Here is an 18,752-nt window from a genome sequence, read left to right on the forward strand (position 1 = left end):
AGGGCAGATAGCCACAGTCCTTTTTCCAGCGTAGTCATGTCCAAAACTAGATGGTGTGTGTTTAAGCTGAGGTGGGAAAGATTTACAAAAGGGACAGGGGCAGGTTTTTCACAAAGAGGCTAGTGGGTACATGGAATGGGCTGCGGAGGAAGGAGTAGACTAGAGTACAATTACAATGTTCGAAAAATATTTGGAAAAGTACATGGATAAGAAAACGTTTAGAGGAATATGGGCCAAATGACTCTTTTGCACAAATGTTAAAACATCCCACTGGGTTTTGACAATTAAAATTTTAATATCTATATACACTATTAAAAGTCTCATCTTGTTTGTCTGTCTGTGAAAACAAGGAACTAAATCAAAACGGTACACAATAGTGCGAATGTTTTTGCAACTCAGCTTTTCCCCCGTAGTCGTTTCTATCAAGTTTCTTCACATTTGATGTTACATTTTACAAATTTAACATTTTTAAACTTAAAAACTCAAGATTTGGGAATAAAGGGGGGGACCTACGCCAAAAACGGTAGCGCATACAATTTTACATCACCTTACGCACCTTTGTCCCATGGTCATTCCTGTCAAGTTTACTTCAGATTTGATGTATATCTGTGTGTGTGTGGTGGAATAGTGCCTTGGGTAACCAGGCCTCCTGTGTGGGCTATGGGTGGGCGGTGCAATATTGCGTTGGGGGACTAGGCCTCCCGTGTGACACTTGGTCTAGTCACTAACAAAAGTTGAAAACTAAGCTGATTGTGCCACAAGAAACTGCTGGAAAACGTACCCATCATAAGCAGCAAGCAGAAAGTTCAGCAGTAAACTAATGGACTGTTCCACATTTATCTGATGGGTGGTCGGCATTCGTTTGTTCAGCTGGTAAAGTATTGTGGAGATGATAGCTTCCAAACGAGCCACACTAAGTTCAGCATTCGGATCCATTGTATTTAGTCCATTTTCTCTGAATGCCTCGATAACATTCCAAACATCGACCAAGTGCACTAAACAAAGAAGAAGAAGTGGGTGAGTTTCATAAAACAGGAGCCAGACCTCCATCCCTTTCTTGTATTTCCTTTCTACTTGAAGGTGGTAACACATGGTTGACATAGTATGCTTGCATTCATTGGTCGAGACATTGAGTATAAGATCCAAGAAGTCATAATGCAGCTATATTGGACCTAGTTGGGCTACATTTGGAGTATTGCATGGAGTTCTGGTCGCCCCATTACAGGAGGCAGGGCCGGATTTACCTATAAGCTAGACAAGCTTAAGCTTAGGGCCTCGAGGTCTAGGGGGGCCTCCAGCTAAGGCAAGACACCTACCGTTCAATTCTCTGACATTTGCAGCATTTTCAGTTTACATTTTAGATTTTTGGAATTGGATTTTTTTTTATTTTCACTTGACAATGTACAGCCTTGGGAGTTCTTTTTGAACCCACACAAGCCTTCAGAAACCAAACTTTAACCATCACCTTCTTTTATCAATCACAAAGTCATAGAATCTTTGTTTTCAGCAACATCACCTAGCTCTCCATTTCTTTATCCCCACCTCCGTGGACATGTTTATTATCTCCAGGCCAACATTCTTTTGTTCCACCTGAAGTAAAGGCCGAACAGAATTCTAGGTTCTATTTTCCTTACATGTTGCTGCCGACATCAATCCTCGCCTTGTCCATGATTACAAAACAATTTGCTTATCATAAATGAGATAAGTAATTTCACCAATAACTTTTAATTTGTTGAGAGGTGCTTAATTCCCAATTTCAATATGCAAATGATGCTCAAAAATCACTTCCAAAACTCATCTTGGGTGTCCGAGCCATTTGGTAATTACTCTGTGTAAAGGATGACTTCCTGGCAACAATCTTAATCTGTCTGTAGCTTGCACCCGTGTTCTCTTCTGGCATTCCCTGCTATTCAGTTCAAAGCAGTGTTTCACGAGCATCTTTCGCAATTCTTTCAGCATTGTTGTTTGTCTCTGTGAAAATATTGCGAAGCTGACTCCTTTCCAGGTTTAAAAGCTGGGATTTCCGATTCTCTCCTAATAGCTCAAAGCTATACGCATAAGGAATCATTTTATCAATCAAAACTGGTCATAGTTCAGTTAACAGCAAAGTCCAATCAACTTTGTTACGAATTATCCAGATTTGTATTCGACTGCTTTAGCAATGGAGTTAGACATTCAATGGCTTTGTTGACTGTTGCTCTGCTTAGTTATATATGCTCAACATTGTGTCTATGAAAAGACTTAAGGGTCTGATTCAGCTTTATTGTTACAGAGCTATTCATGCTAATATTACATTTTTGACCTTACAATTGACTTTCATTTATAATTGTTTGTTCTTTTTGCAGAATTGATCTGTTCACCCACAATTTCAAAAGTTCCACGTCCCAAAAAGTCAGCACTTTTTAACAAAAGACTGAATACATATCAACGAGGCGAAATAGAAAAGTAAACGCCTGTTTTTTTCAAATATCCAACTGAGTAAAGACTCTATCCTGGCAAAACTCATCCAACAAAAGCCATTTTATTTTCTACAATCATGCTCTTTAAAAAATAATTCTCAACTAAATTCGGACAACTTTGAGATCAACTTTTATTCTTTATGGAAATTTTAATCAAATACTTTCACTGAATTCAAAATTCACCAAGAAATTTCTCAACAGCCTCAGTACTTTTTTTCTGATGTAAATCTCCCGCAGAAGACATTATCTTTGGTGCAACAAGCAACATGGAAAGGAATACTTTATTGTAACATGTGACAAGGCACAGTGGAATTCTTTGCTTGCATACCCAAGGTATACAAATAGCGGCCACCTACGGCACTAACAAAGTTACAAAGTATGCCGACTCTTCCTTTGTTCTATATCTTTCCATTCCCTAAATATCCATATGCCCATCCAAAAGTCCCTTAAATGCCACTACCTGTATCATATCGGTCTCAATCACCACACTTGATAGCGTATTCCAAGCACTCACCATCCTGTGCTTAAAAAATAACTTGCCCCAGATTTCCTCTCACCCTAAAGCTATGCCTAACAGTATTTAATTTTGTTTTAGTTTTAGAGATACAGCGCAGAACAGGCCCTTCGGCCCACCGAGTCCGCACCGACCAGCGATCCCCGCACATTAACACTATCCTGTACACACTAGGGACAATTTACACATACACCAAGCCAATTAACCTACACACCTGTTTGTCTTTAGAGTGTGGGAGGAAACTGAGATCTCAGAGAAAACCCATGCAGTCACGGGGAACACATACAAATTCCGTGCAGACAGCACCCATAGTCGGGATCAAACCCGGGTCTCCTGTGCCGCAGCAAGCGTTGTAAGGCAGCAGCTCCACCCCTGCCCCCCCCCCCCCCCCCCCCCCCGCGGCCACTCCAGGTGATTTGTTCATCCTGGGAAAAAACTTTGACTGTCTACTCTATCTATGTCTCTCATAATTTAGTATCATTCTATCAGGTCTCCTTGCAACCTCTGGTTCCCTGGAAAAATCAATCCATATCTGTCCAACCTCTCCAAGTAGCTAATATCCCCTAATCCGGGCACCATTCAGTGAAAATAAACACTTTTTTTTCACGGTTCTTAAAAAAAACAAGTTTTTTTATTTACTCGTAGGGTTTACAGTGCCCTCCATAATGTTTGGGACAAAGACCCATCATTTATTTATTTGCCTCTGTACTCCACAATTTGAGATTTGTAATAGAAAACCTCACATGCAGTTTCAGTGCACATTGTCAGATTTTATTAAAGGGTATTTTTTATACATTTTGGTTTCACCATGTAGAAATTACAGCTGTGTTTATACATAGTCCCCCCCATTTCAGGGCACATAATGTTTGGGACACATGGCTTCACAGGTGTTTGGAATTGCTCAGGTGCGTTTAAGTGCCTCCTTAATGCAAGTATAAGAGAGCTCTCAAAACCTAGTCTTTCTTCGAGTCTTTCCATCACCTTTGGAAACCTTTATTGCTGTTTATCAACATGAGGACCAAAGTTGTGCCAATGAAAGTCAAATAAGCCACTATGAGTGAGAAACAAGAATAAAACTGTTAGAGACATCAGCCAAACCTTAGGCTTACCAAAATCAATTGTTTGGAACATCATTATGAAGAAAGAGAGCATTGGTGAGCTTACTAATCGCAAAGTGACTGGCAGGCCAAGGATGACCGCCACAGCTGATGACAGAAGAATTATCTCTATAATAAAGAAAAATCCCCAAATACCAGTCTGACAGAAACACTCGTCAGGAACCAGGTGTGGATTTGTAAATGATTATTGTCCGCAGAAGACTTTGTGAACAGAAATACAGAGGCTACACTGCAAGATGCAAACCACTGGTTAGCTGCAAAAATAGGATGGCCAGGTTACAGTTTGCCAAGAAATACTTAAAAGAGCAACCACAGTTAAGAGGCTGTCGCACTTGGGCGACCTAATTGGTGAGTTTAGAAGAGTTTTAAAAAATGACATGTTGAAGACCTCCCTCGCACATGTAGAAGACCTCCTTCGACTATGTTGAAGACGAGCTTCAACTCGCTACGACTAGCTACGACTAACTTTGGGAAAATTGGACACCGAATAGTGGAGAGTGAAGACGACCTCCTTCGATCTCCTTCAACCTCCCTTTGACTATGATGAAGACTATCTCCAACTACCTTCACCTTTGACTACCTTTGACTACCCTCGATTACCTACAACTAACATGCCGACCTACTACGACTAAACCTACGAATAAAACAAGTATAGATTTTTTTCCATGGCGACCTTTTTTTACTTGCGGGCATTTTTTAACATATTGAAAAAAACCGCCATGACCTAGCTGAGGCCTCGAGTATGCGGAGACCACTCTCGAGCATGAAGGAGAGTTACGAAAACCTCCTACAACCTCGTGTTGACCATACTGCGAGTACGAGTCGAGGGCAAACTCGCCAAGTGGGACAGCCCCTTTATGGAAAAAAGGTCTTGTGGACAGATGAATGAAGATTAACATATCAGAGTGAAGGCAAGAGCAAAGTATGGAGGAGGGAAGGAACTGCCCAAGAACCAAAGCATACCATCTCACCTGTGAAACACGGTGGTGAGGGTGTTATGGCCTGGACATGTATGGTTGTGGAAGGTACTGGCTCACTTATCTTCATTGATGATACAACTGCTGATGGTAGCAGCGTAATGAATTCTGAAGCGTATAGACACATCCTATCTGCTCAAGTTCAAACAAATGCCTCAAAACTCATTGGCCGGCAGTACATTCTACAGCATGACAATGATCCCAACATACTGCTAAAGCAACAAAGGTGTTTTTCAAATTTTAAAAAATGGTAAATTCTTGAATGGCTGTCAATCACCCGATCTGAACCCAATGGAGCATGCTTTTTATATGCTGAAGAGAAAACTGAAGGGGACTAGCCCCAAAACAAGCATAAGCTAAAGATGGCAAAGGTTCGGCAACTGGTGATGTCCACGAATCGCAGACTTCGATACAATACAATACCGTTTATTGTCATTTGAACCTCAAATGAAGTTCAAACGAAATTTGGATTCTGCAGTCATACAACAAGAAAAGAACCAAGACACACACCAACACAATTTACACAAACATCCATCACAGTGAATCTCCTCCTCACTGTGATGGAAGGCAAAGTCTTGCCTCTCCCCTGCTCTTCATTCTTCTCCCGTAGTCATTGCATGCAAAGGATATGCAACAAAATACTAAACATGACTACTTTCATTTACATGACATAGTCTGTGGGGGGGGGGGGGGGGGGGGGGGGGGGGGGGGGGGGGGGGGGGGGGGGGGGGGGGGGGGGGGAGGGGGGGGACTGTGTATAAACACTGCTGTAATTTCTACATGGTGAAACCAAAATGTATTAAAATGGCCTTTATTAAAATCTGACAATGTGCACTTGTGATTTTCTATTATAAATCTCAAATGCTGACTGGTTGCATCGTGGCTTGGTTCGGCAACTTGAGCGTCCAGGAGCGGAAAAGGATGCAGAAAGTTGTAACCACTGCCCAGTCCATCGTCAGATCTGACCTCCCCACCATCGAAGGGATCCATCGCAGTAGCAGCCTCAAAAAGGCAGCCAACATCACCAAGGACCCACACCATCCTGGCCACGCACTCATCTCTCCGCTACCATCGGGCAGAAGGTACAGGGGCATCAAATATGTTACATCCAGGTTCCGAAACAGCTTCTTCTCCACAGCCACCAGGGTATTAAACTCGCCTGCAAACAGACTATGAACTGTAACAGCCTATTGCACTTTATCTGCTTATTTATGTGCATATTGAACTGAACTGTTCTGTGTATTTGCTTACAATATTCTGTTGTAGAATTTCTGTTGTAGCAAGAATTTCATTGTCCTATCTGGCACACATGACAATAAACTCTCTTGACTTGAAATTGTGCAGTACAGAGGCAAATAAATAAATAATGGGTCTTTGTCCCAAACATTATGGAGGGCACTGTGGTTAATTGGAAGGGCAAAATCACATGCCACATTCTTCACTCTCACCGAGAACACTGATCTCTTATGACCTAAGATTTGCCGGAAATAGCAGGGGACCGCGGGTCAAAGGAGTTGGAGGAATTGAGTGAAATCCAGGTTAGCCGGGAAGTGGTGTTGGGTAAATTGAATGGATTAAAGGCCGATAAATCCCCAGGGCCAGATAGGCTGCATGCCAGAGTACTTAAGGAAGTAGCTCCAGAAATAGTGGATGCATTAGTAATAATCTTTCAAAACTCTTTAGATTCTGGAGTAGTTCCTGAAAATTGGCGGGTAGCAAACGTAACCCCACTTTTTAAGAAGGGAGGGAGAGAGAAAATGGGGAATTACAGACCAGTTAGTCTAACATCGGTAGTGGGGGAAACTGCTAGAGTCAGTTATTAAAGATGGGATAGCAGCACATTTGGAAAGTGGTGAAATCATTGGACAAAGTCAGCATGGATTTACGAAAGGTAAATCATGTCTGACGAATCTTATAGAATTTTTCGAGGATGTAACTAGTAGCGTGGTGGATAGGGGAGAACCAGTGGATGTGGTGTATCTGGACTTCCAGAAGGCTTTCGACAAGGTCCCACATAAGAAATTAGTATACAAACTTAAAGCACAAGGCATTGGGGGTTCAGTATTGATGTGGATAGAGAACTGGCTGGCAAACAGGAAGCAAAGAGTAGGAGTAAACGGGTCCTTTTCACAATGGCAGGCAGTGACTAGTGGGGTACCCCAAGGCTCAGTACTGGGACCCCAGCTATTTACAATATATATTAATGATCTGGATGAGGGAATTGAAGGCAATATCTCCAAGTTTGCGGATGACACTAAGCTGGGGGGCAGTGTTAGCTGTGAGGAGGATGCTAGGAGACTGCAGGGTGACTTGGATAGGCTGGGTGAATGGGCAAATGTTTGGCAGATGCAGTATAATGTGGATAAATGTGAGGTTATCCATTTTGGTGGCAAAAATAGGAAAGCAGACTATTATCTAAATGGTGGCCGATTGGGAAAGGGGGAGATGCAGCGAGACCTGGGTGTCATGGTACACCAGTCATTGAAGGTAGGCATGCAGGTGCAGCAGGCAGTAAAGAAAGCGAATGGTATGTTAGCTTTCATTGCAAAAGGATTTGAGTATAGGAGCAGAGAGGTTCTACTGCAGTTGTACAGGGTCTTGGTGAGACCACACCTGGAGTATTGCGTACAGTTTTGGTCTCCAAATCTGAGGAAGGACATTATTGCCATAGAGGGAGTGCAGAGACGGTTCACCAGACTGATTCCTGGGATGTCAGGACTGTCTTATGAAGAAAGACTGGATAGACTTGGTTTATACTCTCTAGAATTTAGAAGATTGAGAGGGGATCTTATAGAAACTTACAAAATTCTTAAGGGGTTGGACAGGCTAGATGCAGGAAGATTGTTCCCGATGTTAGGGAAGTCCAGGACAAGGGGTCACAGCCTAAGGATAAAGGGGAAATCCTTTAAAACCGAGATGAGAAGAACTTTTTTCACGCAGAGAGTGGTGAATCTCTGGAACTCTCTGCCACAGAGGGTAGTTGAGGCCAGTTCATTGGCTATATTTAAGAGGGAGTTAGATGTGGCCCTTGTGGCTAAGGGGATCAGGGGGTATGGAGAGAAGGCAGGTACGGGATACTGAGTTGGATGATCAGCCATGATCATATTGAATGGCAGTGCAGGCTCGAAGGGCCGAATGGCCTACTCCTGCACCTAATTTCTATGTTTCTATGTTTCTATGACCTGAAATAAAACCTCACATCAGCCTTGACTGCTTCATTTCAAGTCACACGCACTCTCGATTTCCTCGTGTCAGGGTCATTCCACGCTACTGTTACTGGTCCCTGCCATATGTTACAGTTTATGTACTTTTTCTTCAGCTTAATGGAGCAGGCAGAGTGGGCACGGACACAATCACATTGCAGTGCAGGCCTTCACGTGTCCTTTTAGAGACCCTCCTTGGCAACTACCTGCCAGGAGCACCTGCCTGTAGCCTGGAGTAGCTGTGAGGGGAGGAATATTCATAGTTCTCCTGCAAAAAGGGCACATCAGCTCCTACATTTCCTCAGCCTGTGCCTCTGACTCCTTTGGACGAGATTTCCACTTCCCTCCCATCATTGCAGAATACATTCATACAATAGCAACACAATCGTGCCAATATTTAACTTGCTTATATTATAATAGTCCCCACAAGACCTGGCTGCAAAGGTTGCCTTTACTGTGCTACATGCTGATAACCACAAGAACCTGCAATACATCAATGCCACTGTAATGTGTAGGAAGGAACTCCAGATGCTGGTTTAAACCAAAGATAGACACATAAAGCTGGAGTAACTGAGCGGGACAGGCAGCATCTCTGGAGAGAAGGGTCGACACGAAACGTCACCCATGCCTTATCTCAAGAGATGCTGCCTGTCCGGCTGAGTTACTGCAGCTTTTTGTGTCTAATGCCACTGTAATGGTGGATCGGACTAATATTGCCAAAGGATAACTGGCAACATTGTTCAGTGATACTCGCAAGTGGAGTTCTTGCGCTTTATATTACTTTTGCAAGCAGTATTCAGATGACCCAGTGTTTTAATGCAATAAAAAGGTTATCTCTGCAGCCTCGTCGTCCCCATACATCAGCAAAGCACGATACTGGCCGGCCCCTTGTGCACCATTGGCATCGCTTTTATTGACCCAGTCTTCAATATAGATGAGAAACATCCCCCACACCAGAGACATCTAATCTCTGGCCCGCGAGCTAGGTTTGCCCACTGAAGCCCTTGACTCAGACAGTTAATTAGATCCCAGTATTAGGCATTGTACCATGCAGAGGTCTAAGGCTTAATGGAATGGCCTGCCAAGGTCTCATCTCTACCATTAGTGAGAAACTGGTGAAGAACAGATCTTGGAGGTTAGAAAGGGAGTGTGGCTGAGGGGAGAACAGGGGGGAGGGGAGGAGTGAGAGGTGTTGAAAAGGTAGGGACTGAGGAGAGGATTAAGTCTGGGGATAGACACAAAATGCCAGAGTAATTCAGCGGGTCAGGCAGCATCTCTGGAGAAAAAGGATGGGTAACGTCTCGGGGTGGAACCTTTCTTCAGACCCGAAGGGGGTCTGCGGAAGATGGGTGTAAAGCTGGGACGATGGGGTTCAAACACACGTTTGACTTCTTTGGGAAAGGTGGGGGGCTGAGGGAGGGGAGGAAATTATCTGAGCAAAGGTGAAAGGCATGGGAATTGGAAGGGATTTCCAGAGCACAGAAATCTCCCATCTTCATCAGACCTTCTGGTAGTGACACAAATAAAACTAATATTTGACTAACACCAAATGTGGTCCCAATCTAATGATTTATATTTGCTTCAGTTTTTAAGGCCCAAGCTCTTCATGGGCCATTGTTACACAGTTGAATGTTTTAATTCATTTGTTTGACAGCAATAGTCTCGCCCCAAAATGTTCTCCAGAGATGCTGCCTCACCTGCTGAGTTACTCCAGCACTTTGTGTACTTTTATGGCATAAGTTATTGTTCATGCTCTGCAGCCTGTGTTTATTTGCACTCCATTTGCACCCAATAAATCTGGCTCGCATTCTTCTGCTCTCCCTGAATGAGGTTCTTCAAGCACAAAAGATTGACCCTTGTTATTCTAAACCTGTCAGTTTTACCAGATTAGAATTTACCTTCTAAATTCTGTTCTAAATGTATTCTCCCTATGCCTCCTGAGTTTTATTACTGCTTGGATTCATTTCTCCCCTGCGAAGCTCACCATAATTTACTAAGTTAAAGACTCTACATTATTGTAGGGCACTCAGATGAAAAGTAGCCAAGTCACAGAATGGTAAGGTGTAGGCTTGTATGCGCAAATGCATTGCTTAATGAAAAAAAATTGGGGGGGAAAAAACTTTACTATTCAAAATGTTTAAACTGCATCAGTTACACAATGGTTGGTAGTAGCCTGGAAGAAGTAACCAATAATTCTGCATTCTGAGACATACTCACCATTGCATTTTTTCTGCACGAATCGAAGCTTACATGCTGTCCTATAAGTAGATAAACGAATCCGATCCAAGTCTTGGGCCCCTAAATGGACAAATGATGGCAAATAATTGAATACAGAAATAGAACAAAACAGCACAGGAACTGGTCTTAATGCTGAACATGACGCAGGTTACACTGTCTGCATGTGATGAATAGCCCTCCATACCCTGCATATTCATGTGCGTATCTGAAAACCTTTACACACCACTATTGTATCTGTTTCCATCCCAGGTAGCACATATCAGGAATCCACCACACTGAAAATAAACTTGCCCCGCACCACTTCTTTACCCCCCCCTCCCCCTCACCTTAAAGCTATCCCTCTAGTCTTTAACAATTCCATTCTGGGATAAAGGTTTGGATTTTCTACCCTATCTATTCCTCACAAAAGTTTGCATACCTCTATCACGTTTTCACAACTTTCGATGCCAAGTTGTCTAACCATTTCTAATAGTAAATACCCTCTAATGTACTCCAGCATCATGGTAAATCTCTTCTGCACCCTCCCCAGTCCTCCACATCCCTCCTGTAATGGGAACGACCAGTACTGCACCCGACAGTTCAACTGCCCAAATGTTATAAAGCTGCAATAATACCTCCAGAATCTCACACACAATGCCCTGATCGATGAAGGCAAGTGTAAGATACATTGTAAACAATCAAAATATTCATATTCAAATCTAATATTTTTAGATTTTAGAACTTTACTGAGAAGGGATGAATGGGATTTCTTTTCAGGAAAACATCTGATTCTTTGAAAGAGCTATATTTTTTTAAAACGTGCATGCCCACTGCACTTGCTATCACTGGAGATCATCTGCTGGTATATGCATTGCAACTTATAAATAACCTTTTGCTTTTTCCAAACATCTGCGTAAGAATGAACTATTTTGGTATAATCTTCAAACTTCAAAATATTCCTTCCAGCATATACAAATCATCAACATGAGTAAATGGATTGGTTGTCCAAGAACTACTAATTTTCAACCATCTCAAAACTTCCTGCAACTCCTCCTGTGAAGAATAAAATGTGGTCACAACCTATTTAGTGACATTTAACAGACAGCACCAAATCCAAATCCGATTTCTACAGATTAGGGTTTTCATCACACATGAATAGTTTGCCTATTTTGTCCAACAGCTTCACACCAGTATGTACGTATGTTCACAAGAGACTCGTTCCATCCATCTTCCTTAACTAGATCCACATAACATCCAGTCTGAAGAAGGGTCTCGACCCTGAAACGTCGCCTATTTCCTTTGCTACATAGATACTGCCTCACCCACTGAGTTTCTCCAGCATTTTTGTCTACATTCAATCTGGAATTGTTTTTCTTTCGCCATGTCAATGCCAGCATTTGATCTTGTCAAGGAGGAAAATTGGCTCACCAAACAGGTCGTGGTGACTTGCGGTGTAGACTGAATGTAAAATAGATGCATACAACAATGGCACATCTATTTAATTCTCTTTTTTTCTGGTTTCTTTCTTCCAACGTCTCAATTTCCTGATTTATGGGGCAAGCTGATAATTGGTTCAACGAAGGATTGAACTGGAGGCAATGTTTGTATTATGCCATTCAATATAGGAATTTGTGCAAAACAGACTGGCTTTAAGATCACAGCAATGAAATCCTACAAAAGGAGTTTGCCTGGTGACTTAACCATAATTATCCTGAATCGGGTCACTGAAAACAGTTTGGCCCCTAAGCAAATTGCTGTTTGGGGACTTTACTGTACACACATTGACCGTAACATTTCTTTATGCGAGTAAAATAATGACAAATCAAAAATATAGCACTAGTTGTTTGGCACCTTGTGATGTCTTAAGGAAGCGATGTATATAGAGAGAGACTGGAACACATTCATTCATTCATTGTAGACAGGCTCAAGAGGATGTTTCTTCTATTGCCCTTGCATTGCAGAGCTGAGAGTTACAGTCCTTCACTGGAGTTAATTGTGTAAAATTCTATAAATTGCACTGCAATACCAATGCGGTATTGCCTTCCAGAAGCTCGGATGACCAGATGAGTTGCAAAATTAACATTGTATTTTTTCTGAACATTGAATATGCCATGGCACCAGTCTGATATTGTCATCAACATTTTTACCCCCATCCAAAACCAGTGGAAATCATGACCCGAAACATCACCTATTCCTTCGCTCCATAGATGCTGCCTCACCCGCTGAGTTTCTCCAGCATTTTTGTCTACCTTCGATTTTTCCAGCATCTGCAGTTCTTTCTTAAACAACTAGTTTAAATGGTTAATTATCCAAGTTCTGTTTGTGAGATTTTACTCTGATTAAATTGGGCAGTGCATTTGACAAGTTACTTCACATAAAATAAAAAAATATATATGATGTACTTTGTGGAATTTCTGAAATGTAATTAAGAATATATAGATGCAATACATTTTTCAGTCACAGTCCCTCGAGTGATTCATTATTTCCATTCAATTCACTTTGTCATTTCCTTCAGTTGTTTTCCCTCCAAAGCAGAATGACTGTACATCAAAGAATTAATTAACTGTGAATCATTTTTGAACCATCCTGAGGACATGAAAGGCATAATATAAATGCAATCTCCTGTTTTATTGATGGCTTCCTATCCACTTCTTTGAGGTGAGTGAGCATTAATCCAAAAGGAATTCTTGAAAATATGGGTCAAAGTAAATCTGCATTGGCTGGATTCATTCCTTCACTTTAAAAAATCATTGTCACTTTCTATTCAGTTGACTAACGTCATATACCATGTATAAATTGCTGTTTTACCAACCAGTTCATAATCTTATACCCTGGCATTACATTGACTTAACTGAAAGCTTTAACTTTCTGCCTTGTTTTACATATCAACCTGCATTTCTTAATAGAAACATAGAAAATAGGTGCAAGAGTAGGCCATTCGGCCCTTTGAGCCAGCACCGCCATTCAATAAGATCATGGCTGATCATCCAAAATCAGTACCCTGTTCCTGCTTTTTCCCCATATCCCTCGATTCCGTTAGCCCCAAGAGTTAAATCTAACTCTCTCTTGAAAACAATATGCTAAAAATGTCCATAATATTTCAAGTTACACCTTGCTGCCAATGTCATTCCTAGCTATCAGAATGATTTGATTCTGGGTTTTGTTTTGTTAACTTTCATTTTCTATTAAGCACATTCCCAGGTGTGTAAAACTATACATAAAGTATAAATTCATGGGAGGCAAGTGCTTTACTACTCTTTAAAATAGCATTAAGCCGTGTTGTGGGTCACCTCAGTGTTGTTTATGGAAGCTACACCAATATCAAGATCTTCATATACAAGATTCACAGAAAAACATTGTTAAATTTCCCTGTGTAAAACCAAACTAAAAGTGGCACTGCCCCGATTGGCATCTTGTAAATTCCAATGGCACCCAGCATTCAGCACAGCAGTTAAGTTCCCTGTATCCAATTCTTTGAGCTCTACAACAAGATAAGCCATACTCTTTAAGCAGGGACGTATGGTCTGGGGAGGCAGGGGAGGCAGAGCCTCACCTGTCATACTCCCAATGAAAATAGCTGTTAAGAAAAGTAAAGAAAAATAATAATAAAATAAATATATAGATTTTTCCACTGATCTGTGTTATAAATGTCATTTCTATATGAATCTAATCATTTTTTATAGTCAAAATCGCAAAATTTTCACAGCTCCGCTGCAAATACAGGGAGAGATGAGAGGTGAGGCAGCGACGAGCTGAGCCTCCCCTCTGATTGCGCAACCCCTCAGAAACTGCATGGTGCGCAGGCAATAAGCATGTGCCTGTTACTATCTCTATGTATGTCACCAAAGTAATGTTTGTAACCCCCTTCATTACATGTCCTTACCTTCCATAGTCCAGGTAACGTATTTCACATATAAAGATATTAAATTTGTGCTCGCTGGTCTCACATAAAACTGCAATGGAGGCTGCAGTGGTGGGGGAATGGCAGGGCAGTATTTGAGTTTTAAGTATATATACTAGACCAAGTGCAGACCAAGTGGTCTGCACCCCCAACGCACCTGCCCCCTAGGGGGTAGAATTTGAAGGGTGAAGGGGTGGCGCATCATCACAGGTGAGGGCTGGTTCCCGAATGCAATGCTCCCGGCGGTCTCCAGGCTCGAGGCTCTGGAGCTCCAGGCAGGGCCGGAGTACGGGGGGGGGGGGGGGGGGGGGGGGGAGACATGGTGAGCAAGCAAGAAGGCAGCCATTTTTTTCAAAGTTTTTTCAGATTTTAAGAGTTTAATTAATAACTGTAGAAATAAAGGATTAATTTTTCAGACATGGCGATTTCGGACTCCAGGGAGAAATCTCTACCGCAATATGTTAAAATGTTACCGTTAGCGCTTTGTTTTTTCGAGAAGATGTGAACACACACACACACACACACACACACACACACACACACAAATAACTAAATACACATACAAGATCAGACTTTTGATAGGTATATGATATGATGATAAATACACATTAGCCAAATGCACATGCCTGCTCTCTGCTCCTGGGGGCCGAAGGAAAATTAGAAGTATCTTCACCTCTTAAATATAGAGATTGGATTAGCTTCTAAATGCAGCAAGGAGCTGTAAACTGCGAGAAGTGGTGCAACTGTGCATAACAGTGACACTGATCTGTATGGGCTAACCAATCATCCACACATATGATGCAGCGATTGAGATCTGCGACCAATATCAAAGACAACAATCTAAAATGTTGTGCTTTCAGTCGCATGTTTTCCAAGAGAGACATGATTTAAACCTAATGGTTAAGAAGGAACTGCAAATGCTAGAAAAATCGGAGGTAGATAAAAATGCTGGAGAAACTCAGCGGGTGAGGCAGCATCTATGGAGCGAAGGAAAAGGTGACGTTTCGGGTCGTGACCCATCTTCAGACTGTTAGGTTTATCTTAGGTTTAAACCCAAGATGGACACAAAGTGCTGGAGTAACTCAGCGGGTCAGGCAGCATCTCTGGAGAAAAAGGATAGGTAATGTTTCAGGTTGAGACCCTACTTTAGAACAGAATCCAAACTGGTTAAACATGGTTGTTTTGAGAGCAAATCCTGAACTGAAGTGAGCAGTCTTGAACTACTAACTACCTCATTGGAGACCCTTGGACTACCTTCGAATTTTATTGGCTTTATCTTGCACTAAACATTTTTCACGTTATTCCCTTCATGTATCTGTACACTGTGAATGGCCTTATTGTAATCATGTATAGTATTTCTGCTGACTAATTAGCACGCAATAAAAGCTTTTCACTGTACCTCGGTGCACGTGACAATAAACAAAACAAAAAAAAATCGGAACTTTTTCCAAACCAGTATGATTGACACAAGAATAAATATACCAGAACAATTAAAATGCTACAAAATAATCAAGAGAAAATCAGATGAGCAGACTTGCACATTTTTTCTTGAGATCCCCAAAGGATACAGAAATACAGTGGAAGATTGCTCCAGTGCATGCGAAAACAAATTTCAGCTGCATAGTGCCACACGATGCCCGTGCGCCTCAGCGCGACGACGTGGTCGCGTAATTTGCGAGCCAAGGACACGTAAGTGGGACAGGGCCTTTAGGGATTAGAGAAGCCTAAAATTCTTAAGGGATTGGACAGGCTAGATGCAGGAACAATAGTCCCGATGTTGGGTAGTCCAGAACCAGGGGTCACAGTTGAAGAATAAGGCCTTTTAGGACTGAGATGCGGAAAAACTTTTTCACCCAGAGAGTTTTGAATCTGTGGAATTCTCTGCCACAGAAGGCAGAGGAGGCCAATTCACTGGATGTTTTCATAGAAACATAGAAAATAGGTGCAGGAGTAGGCCATTCGGCCCTTCGAGCCAGCACCGCCATTCAATATGATCATGGCTGATCATCCAACTCAGTATCCTGTACCTGCCTTCTCTCCATACCCCCTGATCCCTTTAGCCACAAGGGCCACATCTAACTCCCTCTTAAATATAGCCAATGAACTGGCCTCAACTACCTTCTGCGGCAGAGAGTTCCAGAGATTCACCAATCTTGTGCCACACTTTTCAAGAGGGAGTTATACATAGCTCTTAGGGTTAACGGGATCAAGGGATATGGGGCAAAAGCAGTCATTTTGTCGCCTCCTGCTCGCAGTCGGCTCGCACTCGGCCGGCCTTCCGCCCCACCTGCAGCCCAGCCGCCCTGTCACCCAGGGCTCTGGATTGATGCCACTGAACAAGCAGTGATTTGGTTGGGCTTCTGAGTGCTTCAGAGGTCCCGCTCACAGTCAGCCCCGCCCACTCAGTGACCGCGCCGCCCTCTCCCTCTCTCTCCCCTCTCCTCCCTCTCCCTCTCTCTCCCCTCTCCTCCTTCGCTCCTCCTCTCTCTCCCCACTGCCTCTTTCTCTCCCCTCTCCTCTCTCTCTCCCTCCATCCCCCTCCTCCCCTCCCCCTCTCCCTCCTGCCCCTCTCTCCTCCCCTCTCTCCTCCCCCATCTCCTCTCTCCCCCCCTCCCCATCCCCCCCTCTCCAACGACGCTACCCCCACCCCCTTTCTCCTCCCCACCCTCTCTCTCTTTCTCTGCACCACTCTCTCAGCCCCTCTCTCTCTGTCTCTGCCGTCTCTCTCTAGACACGACTACGAGGTGGGGGCTATGCGTCAGTGGATAGTGCGAGGATGGGGTAAAAGGAGCCAGTGAATAATAATAATATAATATCAAGGGAGGTGTGGTTAGTGTTGTGTGTGTGTGTGCGTGTGTGTGTGTGTGTAGGGGGGGGGGGGGGGGTAGTGTGTGTGTGTGTGTGTGGGGGGGGGGGGGGGGTTGTATACACTTTGTGGAATATAGAAATGCGCAGTTCTCTTTAAAATGTGAGAAAATATGTCACACAGTCAAATGTATTAATTTAGTGAACAAACTTACTTTGATATCAACATGTAAAACTATATACTTATAGACTGTGTCAATGTATAGGACTAATACAAGTTGCATTATGCAATTATGTGCTTTTCATTCCTTTGAAACAAAACCGAGGAAACCTTCCAAAAGGAAAACCTTTCTATTCTGATTTCTTAATCTCAGAAAATAATTAGCAGCTAAATCTCTTTTAACAGATTTCATGAATTCTCCTCATGACTACCATGGCAATCCACTAATTCTGCAGCTTTCAGCAATTAACCAGGCACAAAATCTGCAGATACGCAATTATTCATGACTGCTCTTCTGGCTGATGTGATTCCTAAAAGGTCATGCAGGACAACGAAGCTAAAAACAATGTTAGCTTATAAAGGCAGCGAGGATCACAAAGTGAGTCACTGACATATGCTAGAGTTGGCTGCCAGGAAGAATTTCCATTGAAGGCAATCCTATAATTTAAGGAAGGGATTAAAATAGTTTGAAATTACGCATGTGAGGGTAATGGGGCAGGGATTATAGATTTCCTCTGGATCTTTGATCTGGATTTTACTATCAGAAATGTCTTCTCACAGTTAAAGGAAGCATCAGTAAACTAAAAGCAAGATTTCAGATGCTGAAAGGAAAACACAAAATGCAAGTAAACCTCAGCAAAGCAGCTTCCCTCACCGTTCCAGTGCAATCCAATATAAGTCTAGTGAAAGAACATCTCATCTTCCTTCAAAGTATAGAGCAGCCCCCAAGACTCAGCACAAGGTTGTTACCAGGACAGTTGGGCAGTCCTTTATTCTGTGAGTGGCAAATGTTGTGCTTCCATTTAAGCAGGGCTACAGGGCAAGCCTGGGAACTACAGGCCAGTGAGCCTAACATCTGTCAGAAAGTTACTAAAAAGTATTCTGAAGGATAAGACACATGATAAGATGTGTTTAGATGGACAAGAGTTAATTAGAGATTATCAGCACAGTTTTGTATTTGGAAGATCATGTTTCATGAATCTGATTGTTTTTTGATGATGTGACCAACAATGTTGATGAGGGCAGAGCTGTGGAAGTTATATATATATATATATATGGATTTCAGCAATGCATTTAACAATTTTCAGCATGATTGGCTGGTAGGGAAGAGGAGGGAGGGGGTGGGGTAGGAGATGGTGGGAGAAATTAGTGTGCTCCAGTTTGGAGGGGGAGGGGTTTACAGGAATGAGGCATTACATGAAATCGTTCAATTTCAATTTGTGAATTCAATGTTCATAGTGTTGGGCCGTAAGGTACCCAAATGGAATATAAGGTGCGGCTAGTCCAGTTTGCCTGTAGCTCACTTTGGCAATGGAAGAGTGCCAAGGAGAGAAGAGT

The 18,752-nt window shown here is 42.6% G+C and overlaps 1 protein-coding gene across 18 annotated transcripts in view; it reads right to left on the reverse strand.

Annotated features, from left to right (window-relative positions):
• Positions 1–18,752, reverse strand: part of dtna (dystrobrevin, alpha) — a 223,332-nt gene that overhangs the window by 123,204 nt on the left and 81,376 nt on the right. For all 18 annotated transcript variants that reach the window (XM_055634132.1, XM_055634128.1, XM_055634137.1 and 15 more), the window contains 2 exons: positions 10,489–10,569; positions 782–995 (listed from right to left, as the gene is read on the reverse strand). In XM_055634132.1, the coding sequence (XP_055490107.1) occupies positions 782–995; positions 10,489–10,569 (295 nt within the window). The remainder of the gene's footprint in view (positions 1–781; positions 996–10,488; positions 10,570–18,752) is intronic.

This window comes from Leucoraja erinacea, chromosome 4 (genome assembly GCF_028641065.1).
Source record: "Leucoraja erinacea ecotype New England chromosome 4, Leri_hhj_1, whole genome shotgun sequence".
Lineage (NCBI taxonomy): Eukaryota > Metazoa > Chordata > Chondrichthyes > Rajiformes > Rajidae > Leucoraja > Leucoraja erinaceus.